Consider the following 23,451-nt stretch of genomic DNA (forward strand, 5'->3'; position numbering starts at 1 on the left):
ACATGCATTTAAGTGGACAACTTTACAGTCACAACAGTGCTCCCTAAATAGTTTAGCGGTCAAGCATGACTCATATACTGTATGTCAAGTGATTACTCTTTACCATTAAGCTATTTACTGATCAGGGCGCATGCGCAGGATGTGATGGTCACTGCTCGTGGTTTTATATTGTAGTGGGGTTTTTTTTGTCGTGTCGGTGAGGAATGCAGTTACTTCCCAGAGAAATGCTGCTTCCTCCGGGGCTATTGTTCTTGGGCAATCAATGAAATGACATCAGTTTATGCGAGGGAGAGGGAGAGCGACGGAACGGGAATAAGTGGGAGGAGAGAGGAGGCGGTGGGAGGCAGCTTCTTTATTCTACTTCTGCAACTGAGTTTAACCCCCCCCCATCTTTACAATCACAGGCCTTGCTCATATCAGTCTGTGTGTGTATTATCTTGGCAGGAAGACTTTATCCACAATCCGGCTCCTGGCTTTTCTGAACAACTTGCTCCGTGTAGAAAACTTGTGACAAACACCTGTGTGAGGAAGAGGAAGGCTGCGTGCGCCGCCAGCACGTCTCGTTGATCCCGCCCTCTCTTTGATAGAAAACTCGGTGATGTCGCTTCGTCTTTAACGAGCTTGACCCAGAACCCAGGGAAGGAGGGGAAAAGAGGGGAGAAAAAGACACACACACACACAAAAAAAACCAAAACACGGAATAGTCTGAAAGGGGCCGGGGCAGGCTTTCCACGAGCAGGTGAGGCAATTTCATAAATGTTACCAGATGGTTGCTGTAGCTCGGGGGCCGCGGTGTTTCCCCCCCACCACCACCAGTAGATAGCGGGTGCACTGCAGCGTTGGCAAGGAGTGGTCACACCATCGACAGATCGGCAACACGACTCTCCGAGGCTAACGTTAAAAGTTGGTACCGTGACCCGGACGGCTCCGTTGTCAACCGAGCACACTGCTGCGTTACTAAGAGTCCTCGGTACCGACGGCTGTAGACGGCCAATACCGTCCGAGTTAGCTCAAAGTGCCGCTTAGCCGAACACACGCTAACTCCAGCCGCTGTGGGGCTAATCGTTGCTATGCTAACGCTAGCCGCGCTCTCGGCTCGGCTGTGTGGGTTATTGTGATGCTAACGTAGCAGGACAGCCAAACCAGGTCATGCGGGCGCTGCTGAGCGAGCTTTTTCTAGCCCACTGGGGCTGAATTGATCTCCGACATTGTTATTTATCCGGGCAGTAGCGTTGACTAACTAACTAGCACCGCCACCGAGTAGCTCAGATACACGAGTCTTTGTTCGTGAGTGACATTTTTATACACACGTCTTATTGTTACTGCCTCTGTGTTTTTTTTTGCTAATGGAGCCAGCTCTTTGCTCGTCGCTGTTGCCCTAGATTGGTGTATTAACGCTAGCAGATCAATTCATGAGGGGTTTTTGTGGATCAGGGTGAAATGCTAACAGCTAACCACTCCAGATGGTTCAACAGGGAGGACAGACTGACTGGACGCAGACGATCAGGCGGGTTTACAGCACTGAAGTAGACCAGGTCTGGTTCTCTACTCGTATATCTACAATGTTAAAGCGTTAGATGATGTAAGGGATGTTTTATTTTAACAAATTAAACTCTGTAATCCCAGATTTCAACGATGAAAACTACCACTCAAAATAAAAGTAATCCTAGGAGAGGGAGACAGGGTATATCTTGCTGCCCCCAATATGTATTAATATGCCCCAACCTGAGGCACAATGAGTGACCTAGACACACTTACATAAAATAAAAAGTTATTATTAACTGTATTTGTGTTTTTGTAACTACAAGCCTGTGTTTAATTCTTAAGTAAAACTTTATTTTAAGCTATTTTCTTATTAATCTGGGTATGCATATATTTCACACCTGCTTTGGCTACGTTATTGTCTGTTTCCCTTGCCAATAAAGCTCCTTTTGAATTGTATTCAAATAAAAAAATAGAATAATTTAATTGATTAGACCTGGTTAGGGCTTGTTTTTAAGCGTCTTTCTGTCGGAAGCACTTTTATCAGTTTAAGCAGTTAAGTAGATTTCATCACCTTGACGGTTGTTATTGGAGAAGCAGTCCCAGAGAGAAGAGTGTAGTTTAAAGGTAATTGGAAACCTCACCACTTGTTTGACCACGCATTTGTACACAGAGCCTGTTTTGTGTATTTGAGTCTGTTTTAAAGGGTGGTGGTCTTCCAGTTGTAGTCTCTCATACGAGCTGGGATTTCAAAGTTTGTCGTCTAGTGAACCTGTTCGGTGGGTCCTGTGTGAACTTGTTTTGGTAGGAAAATGCTTGGGTGGGGATAACTGTCAGCTAGAGTGTGAACAAGTAAACTAGCTTTTCCCTTGTAAACATTGGTTTCATGCAGGCACATAATGCAGTTAGGTAAGTCCCCCCCCTCCGTGGGCTTTAGGACAATCTCGGTTTATGTTTATACAGTATGTGTGTAGGTATCACTGGCCCAGGGCTGTCTCTCCAGGTGCCACCACTAATAACACCTTGTGTGACCACGAACAGTCTTTCCTGACTACTTGTCTCCATGTAATTGTTTGATTGTTGATGCATGCTCCCCAACGCTGACTGCGATTGTGTCTGCTGTCTTGAAGGTGTGCAGGTAATCCACAAAGGGTTTAACCTGTGTATGTCTATGTATGTATGTGCGTGCGTGTTTGTGTGTGTGTGTGTGTGTGTGTGTGTGTGTGTGTGTGTGTGTGTGTGTGTGTTAGGAGGTAAGTGGATTAGTGGGCTAAAGCTTCAATCCCATTACAAGCCACGCTCAGCTTAAACCAGCACTGGTGGCATCTCACTGATTTGTCAGCAAACGGCAGTGTTACCTCGATGTGCGAGCAGATGTGCATTTTGACAGTAAATGTGTTGTTTCAGTTTTTGTCTGGTCATGGCAGGTGTTGGGTTTCATTTCAACCAGAGTTTCGTTAAGTCTACAGAGGCTGTATTGTTGGTTGCATGTGCATATGATCACAGATGTCTTCTGACAGGGTTGAGTGAGTCATGCTGACTGATGGCTGCAGAATCAGATGGACTTAATGTGACTCGTGGTGTGTCAGGGCTCGATCAGATGTTGGAGGAGTGCATTTGTGTTGTTGACCTCAAGGCACTGTGCTTGACATTTTGACCATTTGTTTGGCCGTCATGTTTGGGGTAGGCAGAACGTGACTCTTGCTCTGTGTGTGCCAGTTCCTTCCCCCTTTAAAGATGTGCACGTGTTATTGGATCAGCATATAACACAGCGGTTCAGTCCATTCTTCAGTTTCTTGGCAATTTCTATTTCTTGTTTTGCTCTAACTATGTTTTGCTTCTTTTCTTTTTACTTTTGCTTTTTTCTTGGAGTGGTCTACCTGGACACACGTTTTGTCATATTGGGGGGGGGGGGATTTTAATGAGATTTTTTCATTATTGATCACTATGCAGAATATATTCTTGATTAAATGTCAGAAAACAGTAACAAATCATATTTTCCCAGAGACCATGGTGATGTCTTGCATGTTCTTCTTAACAGTCCAAAACCCAAACACAATACATTTTTATTATCATAGAGGAATACGACTTACTGCTTCAGCTCCTTTTTTAAAAATGAGAGTATGAGGATTCAGTGGTTAGAGTATGGGAACAAACCAAAATGTTGTTACATAAAAAGAAATAAATATGTGATGATTCAGCCATATACGTTCACAAAGATAGCTTCTGAAAGTTTATAAAAGCAGAACAGAAAACAGTAGATGGAGAACAATATTAGCAAAATAGGAAGTGGTTTGTGGTCCTATGATCAGCATATTGACCGTAGGGGATTTTCACTGCAAACAACTCCTACCGATAGTTGGAGGAAGCAAACCGGCAGTAGGTGGTTTATTAAAGTGTACAACCAATAGACTCTCGTGGTTTTGTGTACCGGCAGTTCTGTTAAGGAAAATGGGTTTTGGTCAGCCGCCATGTCCCTTTACTCATCTCTGATGTCGAATCCATAACATCCTGTTGCTCAGGATGTGGGGAAGAAGGGGAAAGGGGAGGGGAGTGGCAATGGGACCGCACTGATTGTTTTCATTGTTCAACGAAACTCACGCTGACTTTCAAGGCCAAAACTAACAGCTGTGAAAGGGGGGAAAACTAGTTGAGGACAGAAGTCATGAGTCTGTAGAGGGTGACATGAACTCAACCCCCCAGACGTACACAAACACAGATGCGCTCAAATATGTCCAATAATGTTCGTCTTGCTCTCCAACTCTCTTTCACACTTGCGTTCATGCTCTCAGTTGCACAAACTTCTTATTGTTCCACCAACCTCCCGGACTGACAGCTGCAAATTCCCTCCTCTGGCTGCGGTTAAAAAAAAACACCACACACACACACACACACACACACACACACACACACACACACACACACACACACACACATTCCCATTCCCATTCCCAAGTACACTTGCCAAGAAATTTCAATCATAGTATAGGCTATAATTCATCTTGTATGCATGACAGTTGTGCTCATTAGTGATATAAGATAGTGTGTTGCATGTTATGATGATTATTTACTGCATCTGAGAGAAGATGAGGCACGCGAGCCAGTGTTTACATCTGGCTTTACAATTATAGAAAGATGCTACATGAGAAGAGATATGGTTATGTAGTTTGTGTTTCTTTCTGTTTGGGTATTCGTGACCTGTAAACTTTCCATAAACTGCTGCAACAGCACAGTAAACACAGATCTCTAATAGATTTTTAGCCAGTGTCATGCTAAGGACATTTTACAGTGGATGAGTGGGTGGGCTGCTGTGCTGGTAAGGAGACAATGCTAGGAATGCAAGATTAGCTTTTATCTCGTATCCAGAGCTCCTTTCCGTATCTCAACCCCCCCTTCGTTCCAGCTTACCCTCAGTCCCTTGAAACACTACCCGTCTTTCGCCTTGTTTTATTTGTTTGCAGCTCCTACTCTGCCCGTCCCCGTCTGTCTGTAGTGGATAATATCAGCCCTTGTCCTGGCTATGACCATATATAGGCATGTGTGGTACAGGACAGCACTGTGTGATTTGCTCAGGTGGGAGGTTATGGCTCTGGGGCACCATGGCTACTAAGCAAAAGAAAAAAAATGGTGTGTGTGTATGTGACATCATTTCTTCCTGTCAGTCAGCCTTATCCTGCATGCAAATCCTAGTTTTGGTTTTTAGAAATTCCTTTGTCTTGTGAAATGTACTCCAGCCACTCCTCATTTTCTCATCAGGCCATCCTACTTTCCTCCCTTTTTTCCCACACTGGGCACACCCCAAGCTGGGATTTTTTTTAAATAAGCAAAGTCATTTACGTGTGTGTTAGTCATTCCTTTGACAGACACACAGGAAACTGACTCTGCTTCAGCAGGTTTCATTTTACCCACTAAAAGGTGTTGTAATAGTCTGTTTATCAAATGATATCACCATGTCTATCTTTCTTGTTCTTTTTCTGTTTGCACAATCTAATGCAGGTGAAACTGTGAGTCATTTGTCACTATCTTCCCATTTTTCTTGTGCACTTGTTCACACTCTACCTGTCATGAGCACAAACACCTGCTGCGTGAAAGGTAAATTTAGGTCCCCGTTTGTTCAAATTGCTGTGAACTGAGAAGAGTGTGTCTCTGCATGTTGTCTAGACAGACAGAGACATTGAGAAACTGAAATTTAGTAGCCCCTCCTCTACCTTGTCCAACCGGTCATGCAGGTGTGTGTGTGTGTGTGTGTGTGTGTGTGTGTGTGTGTGTGTGTGTGTGTGTGTGTGTGTGTGTGTGTGTGTGTGTGTGTGTGTGTGTGTGTGTGTGTGTGTGTGTGTGTGTGTGTGTGTGTGGCAATGCCTGGGTTTAATCACCTTTCAAGCCAGGGCTGATGGGGAGCTGGGTCTGCTACAGCAGAGACTATAACAACAGATAAGAGGATCTCAGTCCCCACTTGTTTGGCTCTGATATAACCTCTTTCTCTCAGAGTACAGCCAAGATAACAAAGAGACATAGGGGGAGGGAGGGATGAAAGGGAGTTACGCAGAGAGAACAACAGTAGCGGACTGACAGAGTTGGGTTAGAGGTAGATGAAGACTGATTACAGAGGAAAGGCTGGAAGAAAAAAGGGGGCGGGGGGAGCTAGGTTAAACTGTAGAAAAAAGGATGAGTTGATAAGAGAACATATGGTTCTCAAAGGATTTTACCATCTATAAAAACCCTCTTTCTCTTTATGCTGACAGTCGATGTTCTCTGGCCCAGAAAGAGCTGCAGGTTGGTCAACTTTCCGCAGTTTGCTGCCATGCGCAGGCCAAATGTTGAGTAAATATAGGGTGTGTCCAAAGGCTGGAGCTACTGTATGTCTCTGTCTCTTGCTGTGTTATTCTGCTCACAGAACAAACACAACCCTGTTGACACACTTGTACGGTATTCTCACTATGTTGCTGTTTTTCAAACAGAGGTGTCTTCGTTCTTCACTAAAACGTCTCTTTCTCCTTATTCTCTCTCTCTCTCTCTCTCTCTCTCTCTCTCTCTCTCTCTCTCTCTCTCTCTCTCTCTCTCTCTCTCCAGTCCATTCATCCCTGTTTCTGGGCTTGGTGGTTCGGTGACCTTCTACCCATGAGCAACTAGAGCTCAACCTCTGACCTTGGTGTGATCTCTCACCTCTACTACCAAACCACGCCCCACAGGTGAAGGTGTGTATTTCCGATTTTCTCTGCACTGGGCTTTGAGTGTCTGTAATGTTGCTTGTGTTCTCATTTGTGCTTATACCACAAAGATCAGTTCTGGGTATTGTCCTCTTTGTTTGGACAATTACATGTGTAGGTGATTTTAAATTAGAAAGTCAACATTTTCCCCATGATTTTGATTGGAGCTTCTAATCCAAAATTGTAGATCCACGGAATAAACATGTAATACATCAGTCCTGTTTTGGAAAGTCTACACACTGCAGAGGATTTATCAAAAGGTGTGTGTGTGTGTGTGTGTGGGCTCATCCATGCATGCATTGAGCGGTAATTGTTTGTTCTGAATGCGAAGTGGTGGTGATATTGACAAATATAATGTTGCAATATCTGTCTCCACATTATCATGATAAATATGTTGCAATAGTTATAATCAACGCAATAACCTTGGTTTCAAAGAATCTGACTCTCTCCTCCATCATCACTGCTCACAACCTGCCACATTTGTATCATATTGTGTCCACTGTCGGACCTGAAATTTACTGCATGGTGTCATGTTGTATTTTCTTCTTACATTAGCACCACCGTGGCATGAATTCAGTGTTGCATTTACAGATGGCGGTGGTGCATTTAAAACCATTTTTTGTGATATAGGTTTAATCAGTGCTGACGTGGGGAGGTATTGCTAAAGGCAGTATGAAATTTGAGCAGCTGGTCATATCGGTGTGTGTGCGGGAAACAACCTCAACTTGAATGAATGAGTCATTGCACCGTGACAGCCTATCAAAGAAAAAGTGGTTGTTCACAAGTATCCATTATAATTCAGCTTTCAGTTTTCATGTCTGAGTTGAACCGTTGGTGACTGCTGTATATTCATTATTAAGGCCAACGGAAGAGATCCACTGTTGTGCAATCCCTACAGTGCCGAAAGATTTCCAAGAAAGCAACTAAACCCCAGCCACCAAACAAAATGCGTCAGCAGATAAATCAGATAAATAACCCTTCCTTCTTAATATCGGCCCAGAAAATCCTGCGTCCTCTAGATCTTTTTATACTTTGTACGGAGAGGTGTGTCTGTTTTTGTTAGACACCCTCTCCCTCTGCTGTAGTTTGTTCGAGGCTGTATGGATGTGTGTGTAACGCCCCCCCCTCTTTCCCCTCGGGGCTGTGTAGTGTGTATGGAGCAGTGTGAGAGCGCAGCGGCTCTGTTGGAGTCGGTCAGGGAGCAGGAGGTGCAGTTTGAACAGCTGACCCGGGCGCTGGAGGAGGAGAGGAGGAGAGTGGGCCTCCCCGCTACCAGCCCCTCTGCCCTGGGTCGCCCCCTCCCGCACACACAGGTAACACTCCCCAACAAACATCCCCATCCAGAGTCTCTGGCAGGCGTTTACAGCCCTCATCTTTCACTTATCACCCAATCCATGGATCATCATTTCCTCCATCCAACCCAAATGTTCTCCCTCTGACATCCATACATCATTCATCCCTTCTCCGCCTCCTCTCCACCAGCGCTCGGCAAATTTGTGTCCGAATGTGTGTGCGTCATCATTAAATGTCTGTCTTCATTTACTCAGTATCTCCATCTGTCCATCTATCTTTCAGCCCACATCTGCAAATGTATCAGTTCCTGCCTGCACATAGTTGCACTACTTTCAGCATGCCTGAGATGGTCATCATCACACACTTTCAGCATGCCTTCACTGTCGCTCACCGGTTACACACTGACACACATATATACACCTTTCGTCGGCCCCTGCTGTGGAATCTCAGTTATTTTCCTCTGTTTCAGCACGTCGTGTTATGGAATTTGGTCGTCTTTCGTGCATGTGTGTCGCATAGTCCTGCATCCGGTGTCGTTTTTTAAAATGTCTATTTTAAGAATTTTGTCTTTTTATTTTTATTTAAATCATTTATCAAGCACTTTAATTCATTACTTCTGTTGTTCCTGCTATATACTAAGTATTCTTTTGCATGCAATTTTCATTTGTATATTGAACATCCATGATATTACAAGCTCCTTGTGATGTTTCTGCTACATGATGTGTGATAGGGTTGGGCAATACACCATCAGGTTATATAAATGTGTCTACAATCAGATGTTTTGATATAGTTGCGACTGTTCTGATTATTGTCTCGATATATTCATCCCATTAGCCTTTTAAATAGCTTAAGTTTTGTCCGACCAACGGTTAATATATTCAAATAGCCTTTGCTGAAAAATGGTTGCCAATGAATTTTCTGTAAGTAGTACTAATCGATTGATTGACAAAATCTATTTAGCTTTAATACCAGTTAATACCATGGTAGCTGTCAGTTTAATTTCTCTGTTGTATTTGACCGTAGCAGGCAACGTTTCAAATAAGTGAGCAGGATTTCTGCATGTCAGTTATGGATTTTATACGGTATCTGCACCGCAGTACTTTGATCTCTAAGATATTTCGTATGCTGGGCTTTTTTACCTTACTTGAGAATTTTAAGACCTTCAGTCTGCTCTTTTGTTTACAGCTGAGTTATCTGGGTGGATGAGGTCTTAACTGTTGCCTTCTTGTCCTGTTCTGTGGTCTCTACCAAAAGACTTGACTATTAGACAGTGATAAACTTCACCTAGGTGCCCAGGCCTGGAAGAGCAATTACATTATCATTTTGTTCTCAGGTAACAGTAAATATCAGGAAGTGCTTTACTCAGTGGGTGACATTTTAAGCAGGGTTGTACACTCACTGACTGTGTAGAATAGTTTAAAATGTGTTCCCAAATATTGTCCTTCCTTAAAGGGCTTGCTGACACAGATTAGATCTTATGTTATGTCTCTTTGAATCCTTGGAAGTGACTTATTTGATTAGTGCAGAGGATCAGCTGGAGGATGAAGGCTGCAAAAGCAGGAATCTGTGTTTTTGGCCTTGTGTTAACTCTGTTTTAGTTCTAGAAAATGTATGTTGTTTTTTTGTTGTAATTTAATGTTGATGAAGATGCTTTGTCAGCTTCACAGTCTGCATGCGTCTCCAAAACCACGACAGAGTTGTTGGTCTTATAGGAAGTGTGTTGTCTCGTTGTCAAAGCACAATCTGTACATCCCATTGCTTTTTAGTAACAAACATGCCTCCTTGTGGACATAATGTAAAGTGCAGCCTCACATACTATTGTAAATTAAGTGGTCATCAGTGTTTTGCATGGGATTATCTCTTGTTTTAGACAATAGTATCACAGAAAAACTGAAACCAACTATCTAGTAGTGGTGGAATGTGTTCACATGTGATTCTGCTATTCCTGATAACCGAAGCAGTCATATTGCATTAATGTGTGCATTAAAGTTTCCAAGTCATACCCTGTGACGGTAATTGATTATGTAACGGGTAATGCAGGAGGAAGTTGGGTGTGAGGGTGAGTGGCTGCACTCCAAAATGCCCTCCCTAATGTCTGGCAGTGATTCACAGACCATAAAGCTGGAGGGACGGTTTGGTCAGCACTGAATGTGCTTCAGCAGCAGTAATATCATCTGGGTGTTCGTAAGAAAGTAGACAGCCCTGGCTGCAGGGGAGCATGCCTTTTAATCTCATTCCTTTTTATGTGTTATTTCAACAGAATTGCATGCTAATGTTTAAAAAATGTTAGTTATATATTCACAGTTGTCTTCCTCTTTTATCACAGAACGGGCGTTTAGGGGATGCAGACATAGAACGGCTGAAACTGACTGACTCATACATAAACGGCACACAGGTACGTGTTTGTGTGTTATTAAGTTAAGTTATACATCTAAATTTAACTATCTTTCTTGTATTAATGCAATTAATTGCCAGTGATGTCTAAATTATAGATTTGTGGTGTGTCTCTGTACAGTACAGAATGGTGGACCCCGCACACGGCGCTCTAGATGAGAGCTACACACCAGAGGACGACTCACAGGAAGTACACTCAGTCTTTTCTGACGAGGGAACCGCACGACGGCCAGACAATGGGGTAAGTGATGCGACGTATGCACCGTGAAGTCATCAGATTTTTAGAAGTTCCTGTAATGGTAATGGGTTGGGTCAGATTACTTTGAAACGCAGTCAGTTACAGAATACAAATTACATGGCAATTGTTTTGTAATCAGCAACGTGCATTGGATTACAAAAATATGTGCTCTAATCTGAATACTTTATAAATGATGAATGAAAATGCACCTTGTTCTCTTTAACTATCTCAAACCATTTTCAGTGCAAATAAAACAAATAAAATCAAACTGTAGCTGTCTGACCAGTTAAGAGAGGATTGTTATTATGAAAAATTGTTTCATCATTTTAGAATTGCCATATTTTAAATGTAATCTCGTCTGATAATGGGTATTTATTTTATGTAATCTGATCAGGTAACCCTGTGCAAAGGCTTGTGTAAAAACTGTTATATATATATATATATATATATATATATATATATATATATATATATATATTTATTATTATTATTATTATTATTATTATTATTATTATTATTATATATATATATTTTTTTTTCTTCTTTATAATGATTATCTTTTACCATAAACATATTTCAATTCATCTCCCATCTCACTCTCCCTCAGATGAAGAAACCAATCTCACGCACGGTCATGCCCTCTGACTCAATGTCCATTGATGGGGGCTTGTCGATGCCCGGTATGGGGGGCTACAGCGCCACACTTGACCGTCCTTACAGGCAGCCTATACCAGCAGACTACCCCACGGCCACAGTGCCCAGAAACTACCACTATGGCCCTGTAGGGGGTTACGATGACTACCGGGGAGCCCCGCCATCGGAGGCATACACTAGTCTGAGTCGAGGCTCACACATGGACGACCGTTACAGGTACAAGACCGCTGCATGTGAATGTTTTCTTGAAAGGCACATTTTATTGTGATGTTGTTTCTCTAGTTGGTCTTCATGAGTGGACACAAAAGAATAATTCCATGTTCTGCTTAATCAACTTTTACAGTTACATTTATCCATGTTTGTACCATTTAAAGCAGAATTTAAGCTGTCAGTTAAATTCCTCATGGTCACCTTGAATTAAAATTGACACCAGACTTTTAAAAGCTCTGTTCAGCAAATATACAATGCTTGTCTTATGTTTCAGTTCCCTAAAAGTGGTCACTAAAAGTCTAAAGATTAAACATGCATAGTGGACAGAGTGGTTTAATTTTGATTTCCTTATTTTTTTATGTTAACTTTTTATGGAGAAAGTTAGTGGAACAACCTGTGTCCTAATCATTAAATATGTCTGCAATTGACAAGAGCATCATTTATGGTTGAGAGGGGTAGAAATCAACATTAAAATCATGTATCTATAAATATACATGTACCCCCCACCCGATTCACACCAAAGTCAAGAAGTGCCCGAACCTGCTTTTAACCCGGTTCTGTTGTGAAGCCAGATACATAACATGTTCAGATGTTCACATTGACCTAGAAATTCATCCCACGTCACTGTCTGAAAGGGGGTTCACTCAAGATGGGATGTCAATTTAACAAGTGTTAACTTCTGTCATCCTTTTCTTTCCCCAGGCCAGTTGATGGCTACAGGACCCTGGACTCTGGCTACCGCGCCCCAAGCCGCCAGCAGCTTGACCCGTATGCAGCACAGCCCCAGGTGAGCCGGGGGATGAGGGCCCTGGGCTCAGCGTTGGAGATGAGGTATGGCCACGGCCACTATGGTCTGGAGGATGACCAGCGCAGTGTTGGATATGATGACTATGGCATGGGGCCTCCACCGATGCACCCTGGAGGCTACGGTACCATGCCCCGCCTAGGGCCTGGCCCTGTGGGTATAGACAGACGAAGACTCAGGTAAAACATAAGGGCATTGCTGTGCTGTCATATCACACTTGTTTTTTTAGATCAGGCCAGGTTTGTGTGCAATATATCTGACTTTCTCCATTCTGCGCCATGTAGGAGCTGTGAGGATACTTTGGATGGGGATATGGGAGGAGGTGACCCTTATGTCTGGGGTGCTCCCATGACGATGGAGAGGGGGAGCATGGCTTCACTGGACAGCACACTGAGGAAGGGTCCTCCTGCTTCCTGGAGACAGCCGGAGCTGCCGGAGGTCATCGCCATGTTGAGCTATCGTCTGGACCCTGTCAAGACCAACGCTGCTGCGTTCCTCCAGCATCTCACATTCAAAAATGATAAGGTGAAACGATTGTCACATTCAAATGCTAAATAACAGACAGCATTTAACTAATATTTAGCTTTTGTATTGTGGCTATTCTGTAAATACTTGACGTGTGTGTGTGATTTTGCTCGTGTGTATGTCTAGGTGAAGTCAGATGTGCGTCGTCTGAAGGGCATCCCAGCCTTGGTGTCGCTGCTAGACCACCCCAGCAAGGATGTGCACCACTCGGCCTGTGGAGCACTAAAGAACATTTCATATGGGCGAGACCAAGACAACAAGATCGCCATCAAGAACTGCGATGGAGTGCCCGCTCTAGTCAGATTACTGAGAAAAACCCGCGACCAGGATCTCACAGACACTATCACAGGTATCAACATCATATTACATATTATGTTACGTATTATATCACAAACCAAAGATCAAGACTTTTTGAGAGCAGTAGCATGATTCATTCAGTCCTTATATTTTATTATTTTCCAGGCCAAACTCTTTTGGAGAGTAACAGTATTTATTCTATTCTCGCAGGCACCTTGTGGAACCTCTCGTCCCATGACTTGGTAAAGATGGAGATCGTGGACCATGCCCTACATGCCCTAGCTGACGAGGTGATCGTTCCTCACTCCGGCTGGGAGCGAGGGAGCAACGGAGGAGAGGAGAGCTGCAAACCACGCCATCTGGAGTGGGAGACCGCCTTGACCAACACTGCTGGCTGCCTTAGGTATAAAAGGGATCAATGGATGGAAAGCAGAGAAAGTCCAACTTATTTTGAGAAGAAAACCTGCAATTATGTGCTCAACGTCTCCTTCTGTCTTACAGGAATGTGAGTTCAGAACGCAGCGAGGCCAGGCGAAAGCTGAGAGAATGCACAGGATTGGTGGATTCACTCATGTATGTCGTCCAATCACAGATCAACCGCAAAGATGTGGATAATAAGGTACCTGTTTACTTATTTTATATTTGGTTGCATTAAAAGTGTTATGAAACCAAAGCACCTTTCTTCCTCTACTTCTGTCTTTGATCATTTTGTCCCCTTGTCTTCTCTTCATACAGTTGGTGGAGAACTCTGTCTGCCTCCTGAGGAATCTGTCCTATCAGGTTCACCGTGAAGTCCCCGGCTGTGAGCGCTACGCAGAGGCCGCACCCCTAAACCAGGGGCCGCCCACCGCTAACAAAGGTGGCTGCTTTGGCTCTCGAAAGGGCAAAGGTCAGTATCAGACAGCTATCACAGTGTGGAGCTGCATTGTGTCTGAGATTTTGGAAGCTGGGTAGCTGCTACTGGGTTTCAGCTTGTTGGTGGCGAAAGCACCTGTCGCTGTTTTTCACACTCTACCACTGTTTCCCTCCTTTTCCTCTTCTCTCTCTCCTCTCCCCTTCGTCTTACCTTTCTCCCATCTTTCTTCCCTCCCTCCTTCACTTCCTCCTTCTCTCTGCTGTGTTTAGATGAGTGGTTTTCCAAAGGTAAGATTCTCCTCTTGGTGTTCTTGTTAACTATTGACCACGCTGTCAGGGCTCATGAGACTAACGCAGAATAATACTCCAATAGAGAAATGTTGAATTCACAATCCATTCATGAGCATGATCACCTGATGTCACACCAACAACATTGCATGATCACAGTGCTTGTTCCTCCGGTTGCATGGTCTCATTTCACATCACGACGTACCAGAGTCGAGGACTGGGGATAACCGACTGCTCATCTCAGCCACCTTCATATAATCTTATTTCTTAAGCTCAGTCTTTCATGTTTTTTTTTTTTATTTGATTTCTTGCTGCAGGAAAGAAGGATGGAGATGATGGAAGTGGAGATCAGGTCGACATTCCAAAGAGGACAACACCTGCAAAAGGTATGCATGTCTCTTCTCCCCTCGTCTGCTGTTTAGCACTCGCTCTGCAGCTTTATTCATAAACCTTTTTCACCAGATACATGCATTTCTATCAGTCTAGGAAATAGCTTGATTCCTTTCTGGGGAACCAACTGAAAATGTTAATACTTTATTTCAGTAATTTGTTCCACATTTCACACTCGCAGTATGATCTAGTTTCCAAACTAGTGGACATAGACATTGGTTTTTAATGTGGTTATGCTTTAAACTACTTTCCAAGTGATACTACAACATGTGTACTAATAGACTAATGCTTCCATTCAGTCGTACTAATAAACAGTTCAGGCTTAGTTTATTAGTAATTTTGTTTAAAAGTAATTTTTGGTTGAGGCTTTATATAATGCTGCAGTTTAACTCTCTTCTCTTTATGTCGACTTCAGGTTACGAGCTGTTGTTCCAACCTGAGGTGGTTCGTGTTTACACATCGCTGCTCAGAGAGAGCAAGAACCCCTCGGTGCTGGAGGCTGCTGCCGGCGCCATCCAGAACCTGTGTGCCGGACGATGGACTGTAAGTACCATTTCTTAACAAACTGAGACTCCTGTTGAAAAAAGACCCCACAAATATATATTAGTAATGTTTTCAGATGAAGTCTCAGTTCATAAATTCTGAAAGTTAAAGTAAATTTGATCTCTGATTAGTCAGTTGTGATAACTTCCACGATATTGTATCTTCTGAAGTTACTGGAATAAAACTGATGTCAGTGTAAAAAGATATTCATTAAGTGCTCTCTATATGCTTGTTCTTCAGTATGGTCGGTATATCCGGGCAACTGTGCGTCTGGAAAAGGGTCTTCCCATGATGGCAGAGCTGCTGGCTCATGGAAATGACCGTGTGGTGCGGGCAATGTCCGGAGCCTTGAGGAACCTCGCCATCGACAACCGTAACTGCGAACTGCTTGGTACGGATGATGGATTGTCTGTGTAGTTAGTTACAAAATACTTAGTGATTCTCAAAGAATATAACAGATACTTTTCTACTGCTGGATATTGGTTACATTTATTCTAAATTCAGTATGTGATGCACTTCAGCAAGTGTATGCAAGTTTTAGGACTTGTTTTTTGCCTTGATTTTGGATGTTTACATTTGTATTACTCCAGATGCATTTCCTTACCTCACTGTGTTACTCTTGTAGGTTTGCATGCAGTGCCTCACCTTGTGGCCAACCTGCCTGGAGGCCAGAATCAGTCGGGGCGCGCTCTATCAGAGGAGACCGTAGTGTCTGTACTGAGCACACTCGCTGAGGTGCTAGGCAACAGCCTGGAGGCAGCAAAGACCCTCCGAGCCTCGCAAGGCATTGAGAGACTGGTGCTTATCAACAAGGACGGGTGAGTGTGTCCTGTACAGTAAGCTAAGAATCTACAAGTGTTTTCAGTTTCTAGTTATGAATGCAGCTTGTTGCAGGCCAACATAAGCATTGCATACACAAGTGTTTTTATGATACTAAGAAAGATAAAACAGATACTTCAGCAGTTTATAATAAAGATAGTCTCTCACTGTTCAAGCATCCTTGTAAACAAATACATGAACTCTGCATGTTATATCACTAAAAACGGGATAGAAATAAATGTGTGAACATACCTTTGTGTATCTTACAGCAAGCGCTCAGATCGTGAGGTGCGGGGGGCCGGCCAGGTGCTGCAGCTCGTCTGGGCCCACAAAGAGCTGCGCCGGCCTCTTGAGAAAGATGGCTGGAAGAAGACTGACTTCATGGTCAACCTCAACCCCAACACCAGCACCACCAACGGCCCGAGTACTAGAGCCAATGGCACCTATGAAGACACTAGCACCACGCCACTGCTAGACAGAGGTCGGTGTGCAAGAAATAACATGCTGTTAAATATATTTTGACAGTGTTTAAATCCCAAGTTTCAAATACAAAAAGGTTTCTCAAACGGTGATACTTCATGAACTATCGGTAGTTGTGTATTTTGTTTAACTTGTGACTGTGTTTTGCTTCAGGGGAAAAGAGGGACATGATTCCACTAAATGACCTCGGCCCTGGTTAGTACATTTATCATCGCTGCTTATCAAGACGTGTCTATAGAAAATATGTGTGGTTTATCTCACTCGTGTCATCCTCTTTTCCTCAGAGGCCTACTCTACACTGGACCAGAGGGAGAGGAGACACACTCTGGATGAAACCACAGACACTTTACCGGTACTTGAAATCATTCTCACATATTCTCACGTATTGGATTGCTCACTTAACTGCACTAACCCTTAATCTCCCGCACCACTATGTATATTTCCTGACTTTAACCTTTTTCCATTTGGCAGCCATTAAAACTTCACGGTTACTGACATTTCTCTTTTCTCACACTCACTTGCTCACCCTCTTCTCTCTCTTTCTCTGGTGGTCTCTCAGCGAGGGGTGTATGGGGGCAGAAAGGGCTCCTTGCCTCTGTTGGACTCCTACGATGGTTAGCCCTCCCCCCCTCCCCTCTACCCTCCCTCTGCATGTAACAGCATGGTATGTCCAACTGACCTCTCGTCCTGCATGGACTCTATGAGCTCCTTTTTTGTCTCTTTTAACTTCAAACCCTCAGTGAAACGTGGTCTCTGTCTCTGATGCTGCACTAAAACACCGGTTGAGCTGTACGATACTGATATTTAACTATATAATGCCCCGATGTGATGTGTACGTACTGGTATAGTATGCTGCAAGGTGCGTTGTGGTCCACGCAGTCTGTCAGTGTAGAGATGGACCTAAGGCTGGTAATTAAGATTTAAATCCTCAGAATAATAACTTGTTTGTGCAATAGTGTTGTCACAATACCAGATCATTTTGACAACAACGCATTCAGTATAAAAATATCATAACTAATACAGTGTCATAGAATACAAGTAATGCAGAATCACAGAAAATACATAACAAACTTTCAGCTTTTTCAACTTTTAACAAGAGGTTTTGACGTCTTCTCAAAATAGTTTTGTTTGTCTTGGAGCGGCAACTGTCAGAGTGGACTTTTTAGGCGTATTTCCACCACACGGTACAGCTCAACTTGACTCTACTCGCTTTTGGTACCTCTACTTCATTATCCAGTAGATAGTACTTCGGACAGTACCCCATAAACATAGTAAAAAATAAGTCTGCTCTCTGTAAATTGACCATGCCGTGGTTTTGCGGACTGCCATTTTTGGCTGAATAAAAAAAGACTAGTGTCTATTGATGGTAGCGTGGTTTGTGCAGGATGTCCCATTTTGATTTCACATCACATTTTTTTTAGTATCAGCTCAACTCACTTGGAAACTTGACCAAGGTAGAACAAAAAAAATAAATACCAGCTGCTATCTGTAATAGAAAACCAAAAAAGAGTGTCGAGAGAAGAGTCAAGTCGGACCATACGGTGGTAAAAGTGGATTTTGATACTTTTGCCATGTTGTGAAATATTGTCCCGGATCCAAGTCCCCATCTGCAACTCTCATCTTTTGTCGCCTGTTGGTGCTAGTGGTGTAGAGTTTGTGTTTCAGTGCACTCCCGTGGCTCTGTAGGGTATTACAACAACATATGTGCAAGAATAGATTTAATGCATTGGATTGGATTTTTTGTTGTGTTTGAGAACTGGCAACTTACTGCCTGCTGTTTAGTTATTTTTTTTTATCAGTTTGAGAAATTAGGATAAAATAAGACAATAAATGTAAAAGGATCATTAATTGAGATTTTGGGGGAAAGTAATGACCCCAAATGCTTGTTTACAATATGTCATCTGCTGCTGTAGTCACAGGCAGCATTTCCTCCAGTACGCAGCCTTCCACAGGTATTTACTGCTGCAGGATGGTTGAGCCATTCTTCATTGATCCCTGATCGTGTTATTTTTTGCCATAAGGTTGTGGTGAGCATTTGTGGTCACTTTTGGTGATGGATAGATCATTATGACCAGAACACAGGTTGCTTCTTAGACTAATATTTTTAGTTTTACATAAATTCACATTAATGTCTCTATTTATTATCAGTGCATTCTTCTTTGTAAGTTGTCTATGAAACATAGTGTAATTAACTACTGTGTTACAGGGGAAACTGTGCATCAGCATCTATAAGCTTTCTGAACTACGTTACAATATTCAATTCTGAAATCAGACTATACTGATTTTAGTTTTACATTAAAGTATTATTGAACATCTGGTTATTGTGATAGCACTACTGTGCAGTGTGCCATACTTATACCACATAATGAGTCCTTGTGTTGCCTCCATGTTTATTGTAAAATTACCCTTTTTTTTTTCTTCTGTGCTTGTGTTCTGACTCTGTTTTTAATCTGCATATTTTGCTCCGTTCCTTCAGAAAAACTGATAGTGTGCATCACCCAGACTGGGCCGTCCCTGCCCTACCACTGCTACTGAGGAGAGAAGATCCAGATGCACACTCTCTCTCCCTCTCATCTCCCCCCCTCTTCCCCCCTTCCTCTCCTCTCTTTCTCTCTCTATCACCACACAGATGGGATTAGAAGATGAGGGTTGGCATCCAAAGAAAGTGGCTGTGTTGCAGGCAAAACGTTTCATGCAACACACACACGTACAGATACATACACACCTACTTTTTACAAATTCATTCAACTGTAGCAACAGAAATATATATTCTGTTTTTTTTTTTTATTATAATTCCTATGTACAGGCAATCACCTTTGTTGACAATCATTTAATTCTGGTGTTGTCATCCTGCTTGTTTTTATTTCTTCTTGCTATTGTCAACATTTTGGTAAAGTTTGTCATGGTCAACATGTTGCTGCCAACACCTGCATCCTAATGATGAATTTGTACTTATATGTAGGGTATATACTGTATATAAAAAGAAAAATGGGATGACTGCATTAGTTTTGGCTCATTAATTTAAATTGCCCTTTACTGGGATCGTTGGGAGGTTGGGAACGAGCCGGCAGACCGACGGCCGCCCTGTAGATTGAGAATGTTGTTTATATAGGAGTTATTTTCCTGTCTAGAATTATTTTCTCTCGGTTGGGATGAGCACAGGAGTAGACCAGAAAGGGCAGGTGTGTGTATATTTGTCATACAGTAAACCTGTGGCTGTGTGTGTGAGCGCGCCTGTGTGCCTGCGCGCGCGTGTGTGTGGAAAATGAATATGGACCTTAGAGTGAGTGTGTTTTTGTGTGTGTGTGTGTGTGTGCGCACAGACCAGACCCATAAGACCACACGTTTAAGCATTATTTCATCCATTCATGTTGTCTATTTTTATCTTGTGCTCCTACTCCTGTGACTAAGCATTGTTTGTTATTTTGTTTTGTTAGTTTTTATGTACCAACTGCCTCTTTTTGTTTTTGATACCTTCATTTCTCACCTTTTCCCCCCTCCCCCAGTGGAAAAAAATTACAATTGAGCTGCTGCGCTTTGACTTTTCTGTCTGGATTTAGCAGACCAGTACAACACATCAAACTTGTTACTGAAATGTGAAGCCGGGAACATACACTACTAAACCACTAAAACCATTTCTGGCTCTACTGTAACAGTTTCATACGATAGATTCAGCCTTCTCCGCAGCTTATTCTTTATTTCGAAAGCAACAAACACTTCCACGGGAGGCTCTCTTTGGAGTATCTATCAGTACTTGGTGTTTTTTGTTCACATTGGCATTTGTGATGTGCCATTTTATTAAGAGAAACACTAATATGGGAGACTTCTTCACTCAGAGGAGACTCGAGTTTTAACAGACAGACTGGGGAGAGATACTGGACAAAAAGCACATTTGTCTATAATCCATTTTGTTTTTTGTTAAATTTTTTCCACTCTGTCTGGTTTGTTTCTATTTTATTCCGGGGTTTGTATGTGTGGGAGAGGTGGGTGAGAGAATTATGCAATTTGTTCAACTTTTTAGTCCCAGTTTTACCGCCGAGTTTTTTTGTTTTGTTTTTTTTAACGCAAAAGATACCAATCATCTTTGTTTTGTTTTTACTTTCCACACACAGTATATTTGTAATGTTGCCTATCCATGTAAAATTACGATGTACCATTCATACCTGCCTTGGCTCTGAGAAATTGCTTTTTCAGTAAAGTATGTAACTGGTAATACTGTTTTTATAAATAAAGATCTTTTCTTAGACAAGATTTTGCAAAGTGTGATTGATGTGGCTGCGTGGTGAGGTGAGGAAGGACTGCTGTATCATGTAGATAAACATGTCTAATTAAAGAGAGGCAGTCTATCTGTCTGGGTAATTTCATCCCCTTGCTCTTAAGGCAAACGGCAAACACACAAACGTGTCACTATGTTAGATATTCACTCTCTAACATCACTGTGCACCATAGGCTTGTTTTTTTTCCCATGTTCTAATTACCAAAGCTTGTTATCCGTGAGGTCGTTTGTGTCAACAGACCTTTTTTAAACTCACTACAAACGCATTCATCTCCCAACTTAAGACCACAAGCTGCTCAGGCCTCGTCTCCATACCTGTATAAAGCCGATTAAACTTCAAACACGGCGAACACCACAGCACAGTTAAAGACTGTCAAGTGTTGACATTCTCAGCTTTGCTGTTCTCTCCGGTTACACATGCTGACAAGGAATAGCTGCCGTGTGTGTGAGAGAGAGAGAGAGAGAGGGAGTGAGAGAGAGAGTGTGAGAGTGTGTATGTTTGTCAGCCTACAGACATGTCGAAGGAACACACGAGGGTTGTACGAGGACGTGAAAGTGTCTTGGCGTTTCCAGTATGCAGCGCGTCTGAAATACATCCCACACCGATTGAGAAGCAGCTGCTGGATCACGAGGGCTTTAAGTGCATGTCAGAGTGTGAAAGTTTGATATTAGTCAGGTTATGATGCGTATGTGTCAGCCTGTGACCCGTACAAAGTCACACAATTTCACTGAGTACCTTTTAAATGTTACAGCTGAAGAGACTTTAACACTCCCACAACTACTTTTGGTGATGAATGATTAGCTGTAGATAACGAAATAACTGAGGTCATGTCTATGTCCTGGGGGTTTCAGAAACCTGAGAGGTAGCTAGATTAGACAAAACTAAATTTTACAATAGGTCTCCAACTAATGACCTCAATAATCTGTTTGATTTATCGATTGATTAGTCCAAAATGTAAAAAAAGAAGTGGCTAATAGAAATAATGTTAAGAGGTATATACATATCTTTCCTCTTCCTTCCAAAGCTTGAGTCTTATATCAGTAAGAAATCTTACTGATTATATGAGAAATAAATAGGTAAATAATTAGGAATAGGTATCAATATTTTTTTTTTTTTAATACTCGATGAAATGGACACTTTCTTTTAGAACAAAAATTCACCCAATGTCTCCTCGCTGAGCTGCAGGACAGTGGTTATAAAATAAAGAGGGCATTTCGTAATGAACAGACTTCGCATGGACTGGATGTTAGAATCACGTTAGGAAGGAATTTCACAGCTAGTCTGGAGAGGAGGAACAATTACAGCGACAAGTAGCTCCTGAAACTTACATGTGAGTGTCCATTCGTTTCTCTGCCAGAACTTGGAGACGGGTTTGAAATGGCAATTAGAAGACGTTCGTGTTGTGAAATGAAAGAAAACATAACTGAACAGCTGACTGGATAAATAAAATATAATAAAACAATGGAGTGGTGGGGGGGGGGTACATCGGGGGACTTGTGACCTCTGTATATCTAAAACCTTGGCTACAGCCCTGGTAGTATGTGTAAAGTTTATGTAGGCTAATAAAGATCCCATAGGGGCACCTGCCCCAGTTAATAAACCGCAGTGAAACATAAATGGTTTCGTCCTCTAGCTGCTACAAACGTATAAGCCTGAGTGACTTGTGTGTGTGCGTGTCTGTGTTGGTCTTTGAGTGTGTGTAGCATTTGTAACCTGTGCAGCTGGTACACTCACACCCTCTCTCTCTCCCACACACACACCCTTCCTTAAACTTGAGACCACCGAACGCAGCAGATTCTCCCTCCCTCCCTGTGTCCTGTCATTTGGTGTCATATCTATTTAGGGCTCCCCCGCTGTTCTTCATTTCCTCTCTATCGCTCTCTCAAGCTCAAATAGAAGCAGCAGCAACATTTAACTCCAGCACATGAGATCCCGGGGTAAAAGTGCTGGGAGGATAAGACCAAAGGAATACAGCACATGTTCGGAGAGGAAGGATCGCTGTGAGGAATTTAGCACCGGTTTCATCATCATCGAGTCCACATTTGGGACACCACTGGGTGTGTTACCATGCATGATACGGAAGAGAAACCACACCACTGGGAGATTATCTGTGGCCCTCCTTCCTTATGATCCCTGGAGCCGATCTGTGGAGGAAAGTGAGCACAGTTTAAGGAACTGCTCAGTCTTGCCGTGTAACTCATGGTTTCTGTCGGGGTCCCGTCCTCTTCAAACCCAGATGACGAGTCCCCCAATCGCACACCGGCGCCGGACTCCTCCCGCCGCACCACCCACGGGAAGCAGAGCGGGCTGGGGTATGGGCTCTGTGTGGCCTGGCACCACCTGAGGCCCTTCATCCCCTTCTTTCTCATCAGCTTCATGGTCGTGGCCCTCGTCTACCTGATGCAGGCCATCATCTATGGGGGGCCCTTCAAAGACCCTCTCTTCTTTGTCAAGTTCAATGAGCGCTGGCCCCGGCCCCCTCCGGTGCGGCAGGACTCTCCGACGCCTACCGAGGCGCTCAGTCCGGACCCCTCCTCGTCCTTCGAGCAAGTCCTTGTTGAACTGCACAGAGACAATGAGACAATGTGAACTGTTTGACTACAAAAAGTGAAGAGGAACCTTTCTTTTTCTCTGCGGATATGAGCAGCAAGGACTCCTCAGGGATTACACCTGGTCTCAATGCTATTAGAAGGA

At 43.0% G+C, this 23,451-nt stretch overlaps 1 protein-coding gene across 9 annotated transcripts; it reads left to right on the forward strand.

The window, feature by feature from the left end:
- Positions 1-389: 389 nt before the first annotated feature.
- On the forward strand, positions 390-20,729 carry LOC127374084 (catenin delta-1). 9 transcript variants are annotated; one of them, XM_051419046.1, is made up of 23 exons: positions 390-739; positions 1,476-1,535; positions 6,553-6,677; positions 7,839-8,002; positions 10,309-10,377; positions 10,498-10,617; positions 11,222-11,484; positions 12,181-12,462; positions 12,568-12,808; positions 12,935-13,157; positions 13,316-13,508; positions 13,607-13,724; positions 13,841-13,994; positions 14,231-14,248; positions 14,566-14,634; positions 15,054-15,181; positions 15,422-15,572; positions 15,807-15,999; positions 16,270-16,481; positions 16,634-16,675; positions 16,765-16,832; positions 17,040-17,144; positions 18,957-20,729. In XM_051419046.1, the coding sequence occupies exons 4-22, from the start codon at positions 7,844-7,846 to the stop codon at positions 17,097-17,099; spliced, it is 2,763 nt and encodes a 920-aa protein (XP_051275006.1). In that variant the 5' UTR covers positions 390-739; positions 1,476-1,535; positions 6,553-6,677; positions 7,839-7,843; the 3' UTR covers positions 17,100-17,144; positions 18,957-20,729. The 9 variants fall into 9 exon arrangements, with proteins under 9 accessions (XP_051275006.1, XP_051275005.1, XP_051275007.1 ...); XM_051419045.1 differs by lacking the exon at positions 1,476-1,535; XM_051419051.1 differs by lacking the exon at positions 7,839-8,002 and having other exon boundaries at positions 391-739.
- The last annotated feature ends 2,722 nt before the right edge of the window (positions 20,730-23,451 follow it).

The sequence above is a fragment of the Dicentrarchus labrax genome, unplaced genomic scaffold, assembly GCF_905237075.1.
Source record: "Dicentrarchus labrax unplaced genomic scaffold, dlabrax2021, whole genome shotgun sequence".
Lineage (NCBI taxonomy): Eukaryota > Metazoa > Chordata > Actinopteri > Moronidae > Dicentrarchus > Dicentrarchus labrax.